Source organism: Gymnodraco acuticeps, unplaced genomic scaffold (assembly GCF_902827175.1).
Source record: "Gymnodraco acuticeps unplaced genomic scaffold, fGymAcu1.1, whole genome shotgun sequence".
Lineage (NCBI taxonomy): Eukaryota > Metazoa > Chordata > Actinopteri > Perciformes > Bathydraconidae > Gymnodraco > Gymnodraco acuticeps.
In genome coordinates, this window is record NW_022990235.1 from 726,753 (window position 1) to 744,895 (window position 18,143).

The 18,143-nt window shown below is 39.8% G+C and overlaps 3 protein-coding genes across 6 annotated transcripts; 2 read left to right on the forward strand and 1 right to left on the reverse strand.

Moving 5' to 3' along the window:
- Positions 1 to 314: 314 nt before the first annotated feature.
- Positions 315 to 3,282, forward strand: si:ch211-222l21.1 (prothymosin alpha-A). Of its 3 annotated transcripts, none has more exons than XM_034219180.1 (5): positions 315 to 787; positions 1,388 to 1,474; positions 1,888 to 1,975; positions 2,210 to 2,298; positions 2,405 to 3,282. In XM_034219180.1, the coding sequence occupies exons 1-5, from the start codon at positions 737 to 739 to the stop codon at positions 2,474 to 2,476; spliced, it is 387 nt and encodes a 128-aa protein (XP_034075071.1). In that variant the 5' UTR covers positions 315 to 736; the 3' UTR covers positions 2,477 to 3,282. The 3 variants fall into 3 exon arrangements, with proteins under 3 accessions (XP_034075071.1, XP_034075072.1, XP_034075073.1); XM_034219181.1 differs by having other exon boundaries at positions 473 to 787; positions 2,210 to 2,295; XM_034219182.1 differs by having other exon boundaries at positions 483 to 787; positions 2,210 to 2,292.
- A 782-nt stretch (positions 3,283 to 4,064) lies between these two features.
- Positions 4,065 to 10,702, reverse strand: slc45a1 (solute carrier family 45 member 1). Of its 2 annotated transcripts, XM_034219179.1 has the most exons (10): positions 10,486 to 10,702; positions 9,451 to 9,891; positions 9,227 to 9,319; positions 8,450 to 8,674; positions 7,438 to 8,300; positions 7,193 to 7,346; positions 6,919 to 7,095; positions 6,598 to 6,803; positions 5,541 to 5,767; positions 4,205 to 4,342 (listed from the first exon to the last, which is right to left on the reverse strand). In XM_034219179.1, the coding sequence occupies exons 2-9, from the start codon at positions 9,869 to 9,871 to the stop codon at positions 5,543 to 5,545; spliced, it is 2,364 nt and encodes a 787-aa protein (XP_034075070.1). In that variant the 5' UTR covers positions 9,872 to 9,891; positions 10,486 to 10,702; the 3' UTR covers positions 4,205 to 4,342; positions 5,541 to 5,542. The 2 variants fall into 2 exon arrangements, with proteins under 2 accessions (XP_034075069.1, XP_034075070.1); XM_034219178.1 differs by having other exon boundaries at positions 4,065 to 5,767.
- A 1,452-nt stretch (positions 10,703 to 12,154) lies between these two features.
- On the forward strand, positions 12,155 to 18,074 carry prxl2b (peroxiredoxin like 2B). The gene is made up of 7 exons (XM_034218968.1): positions 12,155 to 12,332; positions 13,500 to 13,704; positions 14,557 to 14,608; positions 14,988 to 15,051; positions 15,163 to 15,238; positions 16,057 to 16,175; positions 17,758 to 18,074. Exons 1-7 carry the CDS (start codon positions 12,270 to 12,272, stop codon positions 17,782 to 17,784), a joined length of 606 nt encoding a protein of 201 aa, XP_034074859.1. The 5' UTR covers positions 12,155 to 12,269; the 3' UTR covers positions 17,785 to 18,074.
- Positions 18,075 to 18,143: the final 69 nt, after the last annotated feature.

Sequence of the window (18,143 nt, forward strand, 5' to 3'; positions counted from 1 at the left end):
CTTTAGCTTAAAGTTTTGTTAAAAATAATAAATTGCACAAATGTTTCTTTTGAATTCATTTGCTAGGTTTGTAAAAGTGTAAGCACACTTAATAAGCAGGAACACATTTCGTTTCAAGTGTTAAATATAGAAAGAGGGAGTGGCCTCAAGGTTTTCAAATCCTCACATTATTTCTATTTGCTTGAAATGTGACACCCCATGTATCTGCTGAGAAAGAGCGGTAAGACAATAGATGGCGTTTGAGGGCACAGGATTAGAAACGTTTACACTCTGTCATTTTAATACAATGTCCAGTCGTCAATAGACCTTCGTTGGTGAGTTTTACTTAAAAAACTAACCAATTACATCCAATGATAAAAGTTTTGTAACGAAAATCAAATCCAAACTGATGGATAGAACAAGTAAAAAGAAGTTTGGTACCTCAGTGCAGCGCTTTAAAAAAATAACGACCAATCAGCGATGAGACACAAACGTAGGCGGGACGGACTGTTTGATTGACTTGATATCCCTCCAATCAAACTCTCCAGTCAGTGACATTGTCCAATCATGTGCGGGATCGACCCGCTGTAGCCAACGAGAGAGGATTTTCAACAAGCTCAGAGAAAAGCGGAGACAGACAGACATCATTTCTCTCCCAGCTTCTTTGGACTATCACACGACGCCAAAGAATCAAGAAATAAAGCATCTTTCTCTGAACAGGATTATAACGGTCTAAATTAATACCCAAACATTTAACATGGCCGACACAGCTGTAGAGAAGACCATAACTGCAGAGGTTACTGCCAAGGTACGTTTAATTCCGTTTTTTCTCGGTTGAACTGTCGTGTTAAAAAGATTTTTGAACTTTTGTTTTAAGTTGTTTTATTAACTGTACGTATATTAATAATGTGGTTTAGCTACTCCCGTTAAACAACCGTTGTCGGTGGAATTACACGTTCATTTTACTTCATGTTAAGTTTAAACAATGACGTTAATTTGGGGGAAATAAATTACCTTAATGACTTATCTTAACATTTCACAAGGTGACTTATTTTCAATTTATCAGCGTGGACAGCTAAATATTGTGTGTGAAAATGCAAACGTATTTGATGTGGTTAGGTTAGCTAAAGTGTCTTGTTGAGCAGACAAAGCGGCAGATACGGTGCGTCTGGTTTTAGCTGCTGCTGTGGGCGGGAAGCCTCAGCAGCCTTACATTACACTACTAGTTTGGAAAAAACGTTCACCATTGCAACTAATTATGTCAAACAATGTCTTCCTTTAATTATAATGTATCCCACATATGGCAAATTAGTTTTCTTTAATTAAAACCAGACGTAGTAGGAGCGTCTGCCCCCTTCAGAATAAACTCGTTGCTTTATTAATCAAGAGACGTGCTTTTATTTTGTAGGAGCTGAAAGAGAAGAAAGAAGTAGAAGCGAAGGAGGTGGAGAAGGAGAAGAAGACCGACACCGGGGACGCACCTGCCAATGGCACAGTGAGTAGAGGACCGGCCTCATGGCCTTTTGTCTTTGCACCCCTCATCATGCAGGTGTCGCTGCACCCGCCCCCCCATCCTGTTCAGCTGCTCTCCCTCCACACAGTGCTTTGTTTGGGTTGTGAAATGGGACAGATGTTAGTTAGCAAGTCCTTAGACGTTTTCCATTGGTGTCTCTCTAGGGTAGCTTGGTAGCTTATGCCCAGGGGGGGTAATTGAGAGCTCCACACACATGCCTTTTTTAAGTGTCCCCAGAGGAGTGTGTACATGTAAGACTCTGGGGGGATAAGTGGAAATATATGTTAGGGATTAAATGTAAATACATATATCTGTTTAACATGTATCTTATATTTAAAAATCCAAATCATGCTGTGTTACTGTTACTGAACTCACTTTTCCCTGTTTTCATTCAGAATGGTGCTGACCACAGTGACAAAGCAGAGGACAAAGCAGAAAACAAAGCAGAAGACAAAGCAGAGGAAAAACACAAGAATGGAAATGGTATGTTCATAGAGCAGTATTATGGTAAAATAATATTCTTTTAAGAAGAAACTATTTTAAAAGAGGCTTTACAACTCTAACTTTGTTGCTTCTGATTTGACTCATTAACACTGTCAACGTGTGTGGCCCTGAGTTCCACTTTGACAAGATAGTATTTATTTTCTTCCCATGAATCTTGTCTTAATTACTCCTCATGTGAAGGATGTATTTTCTGATGTGACTAACTGCTTACAGGAGAAGCAAAGAAGGCGCCCCCTGCTGAGGAGACTGATGCACCGCCCATGAAGCGTGCAGCTGAAGAGGAGGAGGAGGAGGAGGAGGAGGTGGGTTGTCACCAGACTGAATTATACCTTTTTGACGTGTGTTTAGTAATCTGGTGAAGTTCAGTCTTTGCTAATGCATCAAATATTTTCCTTATTTTTTAAATAGGAAAAGGTGGAGACAAAAAAGCAGAAGACAGAGGAAAATGGAGCTTCAAAAGAGGCAGAAGTGAAGGCTTAGGTCTCTGCCCTGCTACCTGTTTGCAGCACTGTCTTGGTCAACATCGTGTTGTAGAGCTTGTGCTTTCTGTACCTTTTTTTGAGAAATATTTCTTTTTATTTGCTCCCATGTTATCACATTGCACTGGAGTCCTGAAACCTAGTGGCCCTGCATCCTTTTTTATGAAATGTTATTTATTGGTCTTTAAAATTAGCTTTTTTTTTACTTGTACAAATTGGGCCACACCATGAGATCAGTTTTTTCATTTCTTGAGGTTTTATATCAGTATGTTAGAAGCACAATCTCTCATGTCAGTGCTGACCAGATGATTCATACAATTCAGGCAGCTGCTCACTTCTTCCTAGTTCTCATGTTGACCTCAGATTCACTTAAAGGACCAAAGATAAGTTTTAAGCAGGGGCTAATGGACAGTTGTTCGCATTATTAGTTGAGGCATACTTTTTTTGTGTTGGGCTGCTATTTAATCCTTGGCTTGGCTGCCCTGTTAACATAACAGATGGTGCAAATGAATAAAGGGGATCTGTCTTGCACCTCCATTATAAGATTGCTTGACCTTGTTTTATGGAGGTAAAACGTTGCAATGTTAATTAACCCCTCTTAAATCTTAAAGCTTTGGTCATTTGTTCTGTATGCATTCCACGCAACTTTGTACCATTTATACTTTGTTTTTCTTACAGTTTTATGTTATGGCTGGGTAGCCCAGTTTTGTGTCGAAGTCTGCCTTTTCAGAACCAGAATGACATTTGGTTACTTCAGCCACTGCTTTGTATATTCTGATTAAAAAAATGAATTGTCTTTTTACTTAATTATATCTATTTTGTGTTTTTTACCTTATCCTTAGTGCTTATTAATAACATGGCTTTTTAAGCAGATGATGTCACTTGACCCAATTTCTCTAAACATGGAAAATGGCTGGCATAGATGCAGGAATCATCTTATCCACTTGGTAATGGAAACGGGTGCAAAGATTCAATATTGCAGTTTCTTGTCTCATGGCTCCCTCCTGTGGTGTATCCACAGTTTGCGGATAATTATTTCTAACAACTGGTACTGTAGGGGCCACAACGGTCATCAGTGAATAACAATAATTGACACAGGAGTCCAAGATGCCAAAAATTATGATTTTTAGTTTGAACTGAAACCTGAATAAAAGTAGCTTTTACAGTAACACTGCTAATATTGAGCAATAGGTGGTTCCATATAACACGAAAACTCAGTATTTGTTTTTTCTCAAGCAAGCTGCAACAGCATGATCCAGAAACGTTAGCATGGCGGGAATCCAGTCAGTCCAGGAGACCAAAAAATAGGCAATCGACATTTTGCTTTGGCAGCAATTAAGACTTGCACCAGTCTTAAACTGTATATGTAACTGATGTCAATGAAACCATCAGTATGGTAGGCTTTAAAAGGTTTTATAGTCAAATTAACCTTTTGTTAAAGTCCTGAAGTCAGTCGTGGTGCCTGTGTTGAGGCAGAACAGACAAAAGCATACTGCCGTTTCTCATGGCACAGACAGATTTAAAACACACAACTATTATGTACCATTTTGTTTATGCAGATGGATTCTTAAGGATGGACAAAGGAATAAAGTTGGAGATTTCCTGTTAAGGAAGGGGCTAACAAGTAGGTAATACTGAGTTGATGGGCCGCCATGGTGGAGCAGAAGCCTACTACCTTAAGCATGCGCCCTAATGATGACAATAAGCACTTGATGCTGGCTCTATGAACCCCCATTGTCTTTTCCTTTTTTACGTTGTCCACCTTCAGGGTTACCCATATGAGTCTTCTCCCTGTTTGCTGATCTTCTGTTTTGTTCGGTTTCCGACTGAATGCTGATTCACACCCCAGTTTCAACTTCTCCTCTTCCTGATAATGACAAGAATCACTGCCATTATTACAATGACATGGCCCGGAGTAGGGTGACAGCTCACGGCTGTACCATGGCTTAGTGAGGGCCCAGACAGAATTTGCCACCAGCAGACATTTCTCTGTGTCTTTGAAAGTTTGTGTGCGTGTATGTGTGTCATCCTATTAGCTATGGCTCTATGCTGACTAAGCATTAATTATCATTTTGCTAGTCGCCTAGCACCAAAGTGTGAAATGTAGGGATGACACACTGGTGAGTTTCATTATGAATAGCTTGTGTAAAGAGTGGTGTTTTTATTTGCTGTAAAAATGTGAAGCCCTTCAAGACTGTAACTGTGATTAATTGTGTTCAGCTTCAAGTGAGTATGTGTTTGCTAAATTAAAAAAGCTCTTGATTCAATGAAGGAGCCTCAATTGGTGAATGTCAGTGAACACTGGCAACACAATCATTTAGTCAGAATGATCCTGCCTAAGGCGTGATGCTAATATGCTAACTCAGAGAAACAGGCAGGTAGACATTCCTTTGGCCGTAAAACAAAACATTAACACAGGCATTGAGAGATTACATTGCAGCTCATGCAGATGTTAGGCAACTGATAAAAGGAAGAAAAAGAGGGGGAAAGCTGTGGTTAGCCTGAACGTGGTGATCAACATTTATATACTAAACACCAACAAGCAAGAAAAGATGATGCAAGATTTTACAGCAAATAATCAGACAGAAGGGGCTAAGCTATCTTCAAAGAGTTCACTCACACTCTGTCACACATATTTGTCCCACACTTCATTCAAAAAGGTCACACATTCAGTAGCAACAGTAAGGAAAAGATGCATGGGCACACACACTGTATGAACATACTGGTCATGTTAACACAAATAAGAGCAGTGGCCAATGTCTGTCTGTCTGTCTGTCTGTCTGTCTGTCTGTCTGTCTGTCTGTCTAGCTCTGAGAAGAGCAGTGCTGAATACTGTGAAACTATGGAACTGTGCTGTACAGGATGTGCAATGTGTCAGTGCTGTGAAGGTCAACTCACTCAGAGACCAAGCGACAGTGTGGGAGCGTGTGCCAGTTGAGTATGTGTGTGTGTGTGTGTGTGTGTGTGTGTGTGTGTGTGTGAGTGTAAGGCTGTGTTTGAAGTAAAGTAAATCAAGTGCTAAATGTGCACCAATAGTGGCTGGGTCTCGCTATCGGGGGGCTCACCCTCAGGGGGGGGGCAGCTGGTACACCATGCAGAGAGAGGAGTACAGGCAGCCCACGAATGACATCAGGCTCGCAAAGTACATCACTCCCTGGGCCCCACCCACCAGTGAGGTCAGAGGTCCCATGGCTACTGAGACCAGGATCTGAGCCAGGAAGTACTGGCAGCTGAGCAGAGAGATGTCCACCCCCATCCCGCGTTTGGTCCCCTCCTCTGATGAGCCACAGAACTGAGGGACAAAACGTTTAGATAAGATCAATCTATGAAGTGCATCACAAAACACTACTTGACTGAAGGAGCGGTTCAATCTTTTGGTAAATGTGCTTCGTCACTGTCTTGCTGAGAGTTAAATGAGAGGAATAGGCCTCCTTCACCAACCGTTCTTAAGAAATGAGAAAGAACATGAATATTCTGACAATCATCAATGTTTATCTTATTTTGGATTTACTCACACTTACACCCATTTGAGTGCTTACATTATTGTGTAAAATAATTGGTTATTGTGTTTTCTTAAAATCAACTATACAACAAAACAGTTGCATAACATTACATTTAAGTTACAATACAAAAAGATATATATTTATAATGTTATGTTATTCTTGTGCTCATTATTTTACAAAGCATTATTGTATATTTTAAATAAATAAACACTCATAAACACCTAATGAGTAAAAGTATCCCATGTTTCTTTTTTGTGACATTTTACATGTACTACTCGTGCTAAATATGAAGCTTGCTTGGTGTTGCTGGAGTACCTTGACAATTATTGTTTTTTTCAGTCCCAAATCCTTTTATGGTGATTGGCTGGGCATAGATGCTAATTAGTATCAGCTGTGACACGCTTTCAATTTACCTTCATTATAAGAACAGAGGTGATAACATTAAGCTGTCTGTGGCTCTGCTGTAACTATGTGAATTTCCCCTTTGTGGGACTAATAAAGGGATTCTGATTCTGATTATATTTGTTGAACAAAATGAGAGTAGTTTAAATCTTCTCACCTGAGTTGATCATGGTAAAATATCACTAAGCATTTACAAGTTACATATTTAGACACTGACCTGAGGGTCCTGGTAGTATTCACACAGCAGAGAGTAAGGCAGCGTGCATAGAGAAGAGAAGAGCACCCCATAGGTGACGCAGAGAGAAAGTACCACGTAGAGGTTGTTGGACAGTGTGGCCAGGCCCGTGCCCAAACCAAACGCCAGATAGGCAAAAAAATAAAGAGTGCGAACAGAGAAACGCTCCTCCAGTTTCTCCAATATGGCTTTAACCCAAAGAGAAAACAGAGGGAAAACATGTTAGGCTTGCCAAGGAAAAGGAGACACATTCTTTGTGAAATGACTCTTTCCTGCAAAGATGTGAGAGCGAGCGGAGCTTACCTGAGTAGAAAGCAGCACTGAATGCATAGATGCACATGCCCCAGCAGCCCATGTTCACTCCGGCATTGTACCGTTGGTAAGCCTCAGAGTCGTGGGGTGCCTTGGGGTCTCCTTCAAACACAACCTCACCCATGAAGTCAGTGTAGAAGAGCAGCATGCCTTCAAAAGACAGCCAGCCTACAGAAAACGAACAAGAATCAGCTCAGGGAAAATTAAGTACAATACAGATGTGTTTTTGCAGTGTTTTAAGTGCAACAACATTTATAATGCTCACCCAGGAAATGATTAGTGCATAAACTCCGCATAGAGGGAGGCATCCTGTAGATGGCTATACACAGCAGCTTAATTGACATCTGTGATTCTCCTGTCTCGGCATTCTCAGTCAGATCACTCTCATAGTGCACCCCATTCAGCAAAATGTTTGCAACCTTCATCAGAGACAAAAGACAGACACTGTGTTGAAAATGCTATGATGGTAACTGACTAAACTGCTTTTGTAATTTTAAAATATGTGCCGACCTGCTGACTGAAGGTCACCGTTCTCCTGCGTCCGTTCTCCATCCCAGCAAAATGTGTTGACATGGGCTCCTCAATTAGTGCAAGACTCTGGGGTCGCTTCAGGATACCAGCAGAAGAGCGCCGATGTGACCCAGCACCAGGCTGAGTCCCAGCTGTGACCTGAGTTTGTGCATCTCCCTCAGGCTGTGGCGCTTCCGCATCCTGATGAGACGCCACATCAGCCTGGGTCTGTCCTGTAGGACGGCTTCCTGCTCCCTGTGTGAAGTCCTCAGGGTGAGGGGGGTCCCCTGGAGGCAGGGCCTCCGAGGTGGAGTTGGGGGCTAGGGCCTGTGGAGTCTGCTGGCCTGTGTAGCAGTTTATGAGCACACTGTCTATATAGGAGTTTCCTAATGAAGAGGCAAAGTCATTTATGCCTGTGAGCGAGGTGTCCCTGCTGATAAAGCTGCCATATTTTGGAGTGAGGGGGCTCATGGGCGATATTGGGCTTGTGAGACCAGCACAGAGGCGTGCATTGGCACTACAAGAATGTGCAAGGGGGTCCGAGTTATATGGGTGAGACTTTGAGTAATGGTAGCTGTAAAGAGCATCTTCGTCTTCCTCATCCAGTCCCAGAGCTGATCCTGGAGGGACAGGGGGAGAGGGAGGAAGAGGGAGGCTGGGGCTTTTTAGATGAGCTTTGCTGGAGTTTTTGTTCTTTGGTAGCGGGCGCTCAGGGATACTAAACAGAGTCATAGCTGTGGCACACACCAATGTGATACTTGTGAACATGTATATGACTCGTAGTTGACCTCCCATCGACCTTCCAAATTGTGTCTTGTCCCAGTTGATGCCGCCCACGATGTAGCCAAATCCACCTCCGAGTCCTGCAGAGCAAGTTTAAGAAACAAAAAATAACAATTGTGCATTCACTGGTTATGTCTTAAAACATTACTTTATAGGTCTATTTTCACCAAAACTACCTTAAAGAATATAAGCTATAGCTTCTAATGTAAAATGATCAGTGTTTTCCTACCTGCAAGTAGTGCATGAATGTTCAGCCCTCGATCCTGGTCCTCTGGGCTGCACACGTCCATCATGTAGGCATGGCTCGGGTTGTCGGCTGAATCAGCGCTGAAGTCCATCAGAACCACACCGCACACCGTCAGGATGATTCCCCACTTGTGATTTGATGCAGTGTCAGCCAGCGCACTTCCAATGTCCCGCCCGTTCAGTACCAGGGTTAGACCTAGCAGAGCACCTACAAAGGAGAAAAGTACAGTTCAACCAAATCTTGACATTCAGTTTTAGTGTCAAGTATGGTCAAATATTAAGTAATTGATCACGATAAACACTTTCCAGGTATGTAATGTGACATGGTCACGAGGTATCTTGGTAATTAGTAATCATTTACAACGTCTGTGGATTTGGGCATCATCCACATTACAAAAGTGTAACAAAATATGTTTATTAATGTGAATTGGCATTATGGGATGTGGAGAATCCAGTATTTTTGCATCATACTGTACATTTGTATTTCCACATGTATAATCTTTTTTAGTGCTATTTCAGAAATATTTTGGATTGTTTATTTCTTTTGATTTATTTTGTGTACATTGCCTTGTCTTTTTATGCTGCTGCAACGCAAATATTTTCCAAATTGGCATCAATAAAGTACTTCTTATCTTATCTTATTTATCTTAAATCAGGATATCTCAGTCTCTGTCGCATCAGTTTTAATGATTAAATGTATCTCATAGGTTCCCCCAACTATACATAAGTAGACTTAAATGCACAAAAATAAATAACTTACCTATAGCCAAGGCAAAAATAAAGGGTCTCCTCCGTCCAAACCGGGATTTACATCGATCACTCCATGCTCCGAGGAGAGGCTGAACAAGGAATCCTTCAAGCCAAACACAGAGGAGGGAGATAGAGCATTATGTTCTGCACAAAATGATTGTTATTGAAAATCACATGATGATGTATCACATATTCCAGCCCCCCATGGTTTCATCTTGCCTACTGTTTACTTACCCAGTATGGGGCTGATAAACCACACCAAGCTGTAGAATTGATCGGGCAAGCCCATCTGTAGCAGCACAGGAGTCACATAAGCCGTCTCCATGGCATAACTAAATTCAATACCAAACAGGACACAGCCATTGAAGAGCAGATCTTGGAAGGTACGTCTTGGGGGAAGCTCACTGAGGTCCAGCTGGTCTAGGGGACAGGGTGTGTTGGGCGGTGGAGGCGGTGAAGGTCTTATCAGCTTCCGACGCTTTGGATGTCTTTGAAAGTTGTTGGCTCTGTGACTGAGGAGCCGAGTGGTGGATGTTGGAAAGCTGGCCGTTTTGGGGAGTGAGCTCCTCCAGAGGCCTTCCTGAGCTGCAGATAACCTCCCTCCTGGACTGGTGAGGAGGGGGTCACTGGGGGTGCCCATGCCTGGAGAGGACATCTCTCTCAAGCCAGTTTACACTGCAGCATGTAATAGGATGACACACATTGACAGGTTAAAACTTCTTTGGGGATGATTTTTCATATTAGAGGTCATTCAAGATCACCACAATGTAGCATGGTGTGAGTAACTTAGTGCTGATAATGGTTATGAAGTACTACTACGAGAGGACACTACGTTCATCGGAAGACAGCAGTGATGGGTACGACGCATGCACTGCAACCAATGCGCATGCTAGGGATGTGCGCAAAACCCATGTGCTCGGCGTGGCTGACTACGGCAGTGATGTATGCGGCACCGCTCTCATGGAGCCTGTTTCCATTTTAATATTTCATGGAGGAAGCTCAAATCGGACACAATGGAGCCGGTTATAATGATGACAGTCATGAGGATGCATTATCGCTAACAACGTAATCTAAACATCTGATCAATCATTTAGGTAGCCACGTAGCCGATCGATTGCTCTTTTGTGTAGTCTTTTCCTGTAGTGACCCTTGATTTTATCCTCGATTTACACTTTCTTCTTAAGGTGAACATAACGCAGTGTCGCCTACTTGAATGTGTTAGAAGATGATGCAGGCGTGCAAAATGGGAACGTGAAAGATGATAATTACCTTAACGGGGAGCCTCGTCATTTATTGCAGCATACTGTGTAGGCTAGTAGACAAAGCATTATGATTTATAAAAGAAAAATCTAGGATGAATTAGAGGAGTCATGATTGTTGTTTTTTTGTTTTTTCCTTTTCGTGCAGTCATCCCCCCGCTCTCTCCTCCGTCCCTTCTCCTTCCCCCTCTTCTCCTCTCCACCTTCGCCTCCTCCTCCGCCCGGTCCCTGTCGTGACGTCACGCCCCTCCCTGCTATCAGCACCAGGAACAGCCACAAAAAGCACATCTGTCCATCACCTGAGCCACATACACTTCAGAAATGCATTTCAATAATAGTGACTAATTTGTAAATGTACTGACTATTAATGTTGTGCAAAGGACCATTGATGCTTTTCAGCACTATTGCACACTATTTGATATGTTATTTTTAACGTTAAAACACATTTTACAGATATTGTTGGAAATGCCTAAAGAGATAAGAGTTTCCCCTTTGGGTTAGTCATAAATTCCTGCTGAATTGTTCAAACAACTTTATTTTAATATATAGTCGTAAGCCTTACATTTGCAAAGATCCCAAATGTGCCATGCTGTATGGTATACTTTGAGAAATGTATTATTAATGTGAAGAAAAATTGTAAACCAGTATTTTCATCAAAACGTATTTTGGGTGTATATTTCAGTGTCAAAACATCATAGAGCTCTGAACTCCATTAACTCAAAATATAAAATTCTGAAATTGCTTAAAATAAAAATATTTTACAACCTAAAACCTACTTAAGTGGAAAAAGAGAAAACCAAGTTTAATAAATGATGCAAATGATGCATGCATTTCTCACTTAGGCTACTGTATGTCACTGGTCAGCACGTCAATTATTTATCATATTCTCCAATCTGTTAATTGACCTGCTATTTGCTCATCAGTGATAGTGAAAACAGATGTGCATGATTAGGTTAGTTAGGCAATGTGTGATAGAGTGTACATATGTTAAAGGAAGGATTCAATAGGCATTTTGACTTGTAAGAAAAAGCACAGGCTAAAACAAATTCCACTGACGAACTGTCAGTTTTATCAAGTGCTCCAGTAGGCTTTAGCCAATACCTTGAAACTATATCCAACATACTGAGTGTTGGTTTGTTATGCTAGTCCCACTATGACATGCAATAAATACTAGACAGATAGATTAATAATTAACTCAAGTTGAAAGCAGTTTTCAATACCATTAAAACATAGCACTCTCCACATGTTTTCTACCAGTAAAATGACTTGTCACCCTTCACCACCACTGCAAAACAAAATGGCTGTGGTGGTCTGGGGTTATGATAAAACGGACGGATGGGAACAAAGTAACAGCTATAGAAAGCAAACAAAGGCTGTAATAAATCCCATTACCTTTGAGCTCACCTGCACCACACCTTGTGCAACATGTATCATTTAAAACTGAACTTTTTCAAATATTCAGTCACCAATTTGAGTCCATGCTATAACTGGTTTCACTTGTTGTGCACACTTTAAGAAATCAGTAAACAAATTATGCTAAAAGCGTTTTAAACTGTTTTGTTGATTTTAGTCTGGAGATGTCTTTACGAAGCCCCGCCTCCGCTCCTAGATCAGCTGCTGTAATTGGCTGACTGTTCAGCACCAACAGCATCTGATTAGATGTTAGTGCTCAGTGGGCGTATCAGGATGCAGATGTTTTGTAACAGCGGTACTATTAGATTATACAATATAGAAATTGCACATTTCTGTTAAGTTTCAAAAGCCGGTGCACTCTGTGTTACTCAATCGCAGAAAATGGCAACGGTTGACCTTGTTAAAGTTGGAAAGAACTTGTTGAAGAGCGGTGAAACTGGAAAGGTAAGAAATCTGCTTCGTTAGAAAGCTAATCGTACTCCCATGAGCTTTCCTCCTATTTCCTGTATACACGGTTTATTGGTTTGTGTTTGAAGGTGTTCTCTATATGAATATACAGCCGTTCTGTTAGATTGACTTCCCCGTAGAGACCTGTGTTTGTTCCCTGCTGATACCTGGCGTATTAAACCTGTCATTACCTCACAGCATGGCAGTGTAATTGGTGTCAAATTAAGCCTCCAGGTTGACACACGCTAATGATCATCTGAAGGGAACACATGAGGACGAGTCATTATGGAAGCCCATTTCCTGCTCTAAGAGGTTGTCAAAAATAATGACTTGGTAATATCTTAAAATAGGTGACTTAGTAATAGAGATTTGACTTAAGGCACATTTGATCGAGACTTGCAATCCTCTTGGATCTTTACAACCAGGACTTGTGACTTCACTTGGAATTGAGGATTATGACTTGAAAATAATATACCCTCATCAAAACCAAAAAGTATACAGTAGTCTATGCTATTTATGATGGTGTGCCATAAATCAATGCATTTCCTGAAGCAAATAACATTAACAATATTCATTCCCAGCAGGCTGACAACACTTAATTCCCACACATTAAAACCAATCACGCAGCATCCAATAAAGTTGCACCAGAGAACCATGAAGAACTAACAAACATTACTGGCTGCCAGTTGGAAATAATGACACAAATAAGGTAATTGTGTTTGCGTATGAAACCTACGTGGTGGTCAACAAAAAATGCAATCCTGGTTTGGGACAAGAGTTGGTCAAAAGCACATCCCGTAGTACTGGTTTAGAGCTTGATACTCAAAGATTATGGAGTGCAAAGACTTGAGACTTTCTTGTGACTTGCAAAACAAAGACTTGATCTAACTACTATATGCTTAGTATCTAAAAAAAAATGACATACTTTTACATGTTCTTATTCTGATTATTTGAGATATTATGTAATCATTTTTTAGAATATGTTCATCTTATTTTTTTCTTTAAATGGAGGAAATGGGCTTCCAAGGAATACAGATATTGCATTATTGTTTGAGTCTATCATTCATGTATAATAAAAAACTAAAACGATCAAATTATTATGATCACTATTTCCCATATATGTGTGTCACATGTTCTGAGTGTTCCCCTCTCTGTGTGATGCAGAGTGTGGAGCTCCTGTCTCTCTGGCAGGACCAGCCCGTGGTTTTGTTCTTCCTGCGCAGGTTTGGCTGCCAGGTGTGTCGCTGGATGGCAACAGAGATCAGTAAACTGGAGCCGGACTTGAGAGCCAACGGTGTAGCGCTGGTGGGGGTCGGACCAGAAGAGTTTGGACTGAAGGAGTTCAAGGAAGGAGGGTTTTTCAAAGGACGTAAGCATTGGCAATTCTCATTCATATATTACAAAACAATGGTATTTTATTTATTTATGTTGCACTGATCCATCAGTTCACTCCAAAACAAATATGGAATTTAAACACAGCTTTAATCTGCTCCACTTTAACTACCCTTACACTTCAGCCCTATTTGGTCAGTGGCAGTTTTGTCTATTCATTCACTGTGACGAAAGATGTAAAATATTACAACTGTATAAAGAAACAACAAAACACCTAATTTATTTTTGTCAAACAGATTTACCCAATACTTACATTTTTGGATTAGACAAGGTTTCGAATAAATAGAGTTTCTCAAGTACTTCATTAAATTACATGTTCTCATTATATGTTATATTTAATTCTACTTACCATTACAAAAACGGGAAATGCATATAGGATATAACGCAGTCTTATTACTTTTCGGCCCAGTAGTATACAAAGTATTTAAAATGTACTCTACAGTCATTGACTAACGACAGCAATTAAATGCTCTTACATGTATTTGTTAGTTGTAAAACAGTTTAATGTAAGATGTTATAAAAATATAGCAATTTGAAAGGAGTCCTTCTGCACTTCTACTTTTGTACTGTACGTATTTTTCTGCACAATGTATGAGACTTTGAAGCACTCCTTGGCTTCTGTACAGGGATAAAAAAAAAAAAACATAACCCTCATTATAACTTCAAGAAGATTCACCCTTGCACAACCTCATAACATCATATGTAACTCATGTTACACAATGTAATAATGTTATGTAACATAAAACATTGGGTGTGTCACAAGGATTTAGACATACATTTAACAGCCAGTCCTTTTGTGGGATAGTAAATATATATCTTCTTCTTTTAGCCGTTTATGTTGATGAACATAAGAAAAGCTACAAAGATTTGGGCTTCAAAAGGTGAGTAAAAATATTTTTTGTAATCTTAAAGTAATAGAGAAACAGTTTGTTTTATATGAACGTTTACTTTGACCCTGATGTAAAATGCTTTTATTTGTTAAAGATTATTTTAACTCAATTTACATACTTAAGAACAATTAATCTGTGACTACTTTGATTATCAATTAACTGTTTAGAGCAGACTTTTCTGGTCTTATTTGATGGTAAACTGAATATCATTGGTTTTTGAAATGTTATATTAATTAAACATTTGATATATCTCCTTAGGATGTGTGAAATGATAAGATGATCTGGGCTCGCCACTAATCTTCTCTCCTTAGAAAAGATTAGATGACTTGTGATGATCTATAATTTAAAAATGGTGTTTCCTCACACTCAGATACACAGCCTTAAGTTTGGTTCCTGCTGCTTTGGGGAAGAAAGTACGAGATGCAGCCTCAAAGGTATAAAGTAACTCCATATCAGATCATGACTTCATGGTTCATATATCCTACAAAAACAGAAGCTGATTGACACACTGACATCTGACCGCCTGTTTTCTCTGCTGTTCTCAGGCCAGTGCTGAAGGCATCCAGGGAAACTTCTCAGGAGATCTGCTCCAGAGTGGAGGCATGCTCATTGTGGCCAAAGGTACGATCAGTTTACAGCAGAGGGGGTGCTTGTGAGGGTCTCTTTTGTGAGTAAATGGAAAAATACACTTATTGAACTGGGGAATGTAAACATGTATATTACCTTTTAGCATTGCATTGATAAGGCTGGAAACTGAAGATAAATAAAAGGTCAAAGACATGCAATTTCTCAAATCCTCCTCTAGAGGGCAATGCTGCATTACTGGAAGTCTATAGGAAGCTCTCTAAACGCCTGTGCTCTCCAGGGCTGCTGACTTTCCACACTTCTTTATTTATTGTATCACCATTGGATTAATAATTCTCGTTAATGAGTCTACATAATGAAGAGACATTTGTTTTTGTTGTTTTTGAATGTTCCCGATCATACCAACTCTCTCTCTAAGTGTGCTCATACTGTTTTTATGGTGTGGTACGGGCAGCTTATTGTTATGGAGAAAAAGCAGCTAGGGAAAGTAGATCATTCTGTCTGACACCTCAATTCAAAAATCATGACTTCAACAAAATTCCTGTTTGGTGACATTTCTCACGAGCATTATATCCTGTTTGAGTACTCGCTGCTTGAAGCAGGTTAGGCCTAAATGCAAATGTTTCAGAGACAATTTACTTAATTCTACTCAAAGGTATTGATTAAAAAAGCTTTGAAGAGAAACTATGTTGTGCATATTTGCCAGTAACAAATCAATTTGAAATATGTTTAAATATTTTAGTCCGTGCTGTGTTTTATAACTGCTTTTATGTGTCAGAGTTCACAGAAGCAAATTCATTTGACGAGCTGTTTATTTGATCATTTCTCCTAAATATAAGTTTGCCTCTTCCAAGGTGGAGAAAAGGTTCTAATGCACTTCATCCAGGACTCACCAGGAGACCACCTAGCTCTTGAGGATATTTGCAAGGCTCTGGGTATCTCAGCCAATGCAAAGGCAGGACAGATGCCAGTGGTAAGACATCTCATAACCAACCATACAAGAAAAAACACATTATATTCTTTAGATACACACTATATTCATCTTCTTTTTTCTATACTTCCCCACTTAAACTTTTAATTTTCTATTTGTGACCATGATTACACTTAAAGCTCCAACCAAAGGGTTGAATACAATGGTATCATTGTGTTTACTAAACCGTACTGAACTGATGTCAGTCAGTTTCTTCCTCAGCAGACTCTGTTTTACGTCAGTAGCAACAAACACATCAGAGTAGCCTTTTCAAAGGCAATTTCACACTTATTACTCCATCTTCATGGTCTGTTAGTGTTCGTGTCATAAAACCCTTTAAACTTGAATGATGATCGCAGTCTGTATTGTACCTAAAAAGACCTCTGCAAACACAAACCCACAGGTTATAACAATACCACAAAGTAGTCTTAACAAAATCCAACAGAGAAGGGTCAGCATTGCCATGCCAATGGTAACAAATGATTACCAATTAGAGGGTGCAAAATAAACATACAATATTAAACCAACATGAATCTAAATGTATAAACTTTTAGAAGAAGGTATGAGCCACATAGATTCTGGTTTGGTGGTATTGTAATATAATAAACAGAAAAGAGAAAGTAGGATTTAAAATGTAGTCCCTGCTCTATACTATAAAGCACATTTAGAATTAAATTGCTCTGAGGTCATGGACATACTATCTCGTGTCCTGAGCATCAGACGTTTTGTACTGTGACCGTCGGGACTTTCAGCATGACCACTTTCAGCACATGCTCTTCAACGCCCATGGCCCCCGGCTCTGTTGGTTTCCTTCCCCCAGAACCCACCATGTCAGAGCTTTTGCAACACGTACAGTAGCCTTCCTCATGACCTGTCTGAAGACCAGAAACAGATGTCATTTTCTGAAGCCCGGGGGCCACATTTGGCGTCATGGTTGTCTATTAGTCATCACATAATAACCACAACATCATCAGATCATACCATCCTCTCATTTCCTTCCATGTTTACTGACTGCCTTACTCATGTGTGGAGGCAACATGCCTAACATTATCTTTAACATGAGCATTTTGCTTTCTGCTAACGAGCCAATTAAAACAATGTTTGATGTTATTTCATCAATTGGCCTTGTCTCTGGCTAGAAACATCAGTAAAAACACATTTTCAATATAATTTCTTCCACTTTAGTTTGTTTAGTGTGTTCAACAGTGGAAATAATGCTTGATTGAGTGCAGCAGGCAGTGTATATAGCTAATAATCTGCAGTTACACAATAATCCATATCCTAACCCTAACCTCACCTACCTTTTTTGATATCCTCGCAGACCATTTTCTTTATATATGTTCATATTTGTATCTGTACTATCATTTTATAATGTTAGGTCTTCCATACACACACACACAATATATTCCACATCTGTCCTTCATGGGATAGGGATCATCTCACTTGCTCTTCCTGAGGTTTCTTTTCCCCCCTGTTTTTTTTTTCAAATGTCTTATCAAGGTGTGTCATAAAATGTACAGATGGTAGGCAATTTGTCAAATTGGGCTATATAAATGATATTGACATAACTTCTCTTCTCTTGCAGTGCAATGATGATGTTTGTACACGATGATGACAGAGATGCCAGTCATACCAGATGATAATCTACAAATCGAATGGAGATTCCTCAGAAAGTGAACACGTATTAATAATTCCTTGCAATTCATTTGTTACAGTTGCACAATATATTACTGTTTATCTACAGTAACAGTGACACTGATTTTATAATCATTACTTTTAATGTAATTCATGTTTTTAACCTAACTAAAATGTGAACTTTTATTCATTTACATTTATTACACAAATTTTGTAAAATAAATAATTATTTATATGCTTATAATTATAATAAACTTTTAAAATTCACACTTGGCTTCAGTCAATAAGTCTTTGATGCAGACACGAGTAAAGTTCTAATACAAGTTGAGGCGTTAT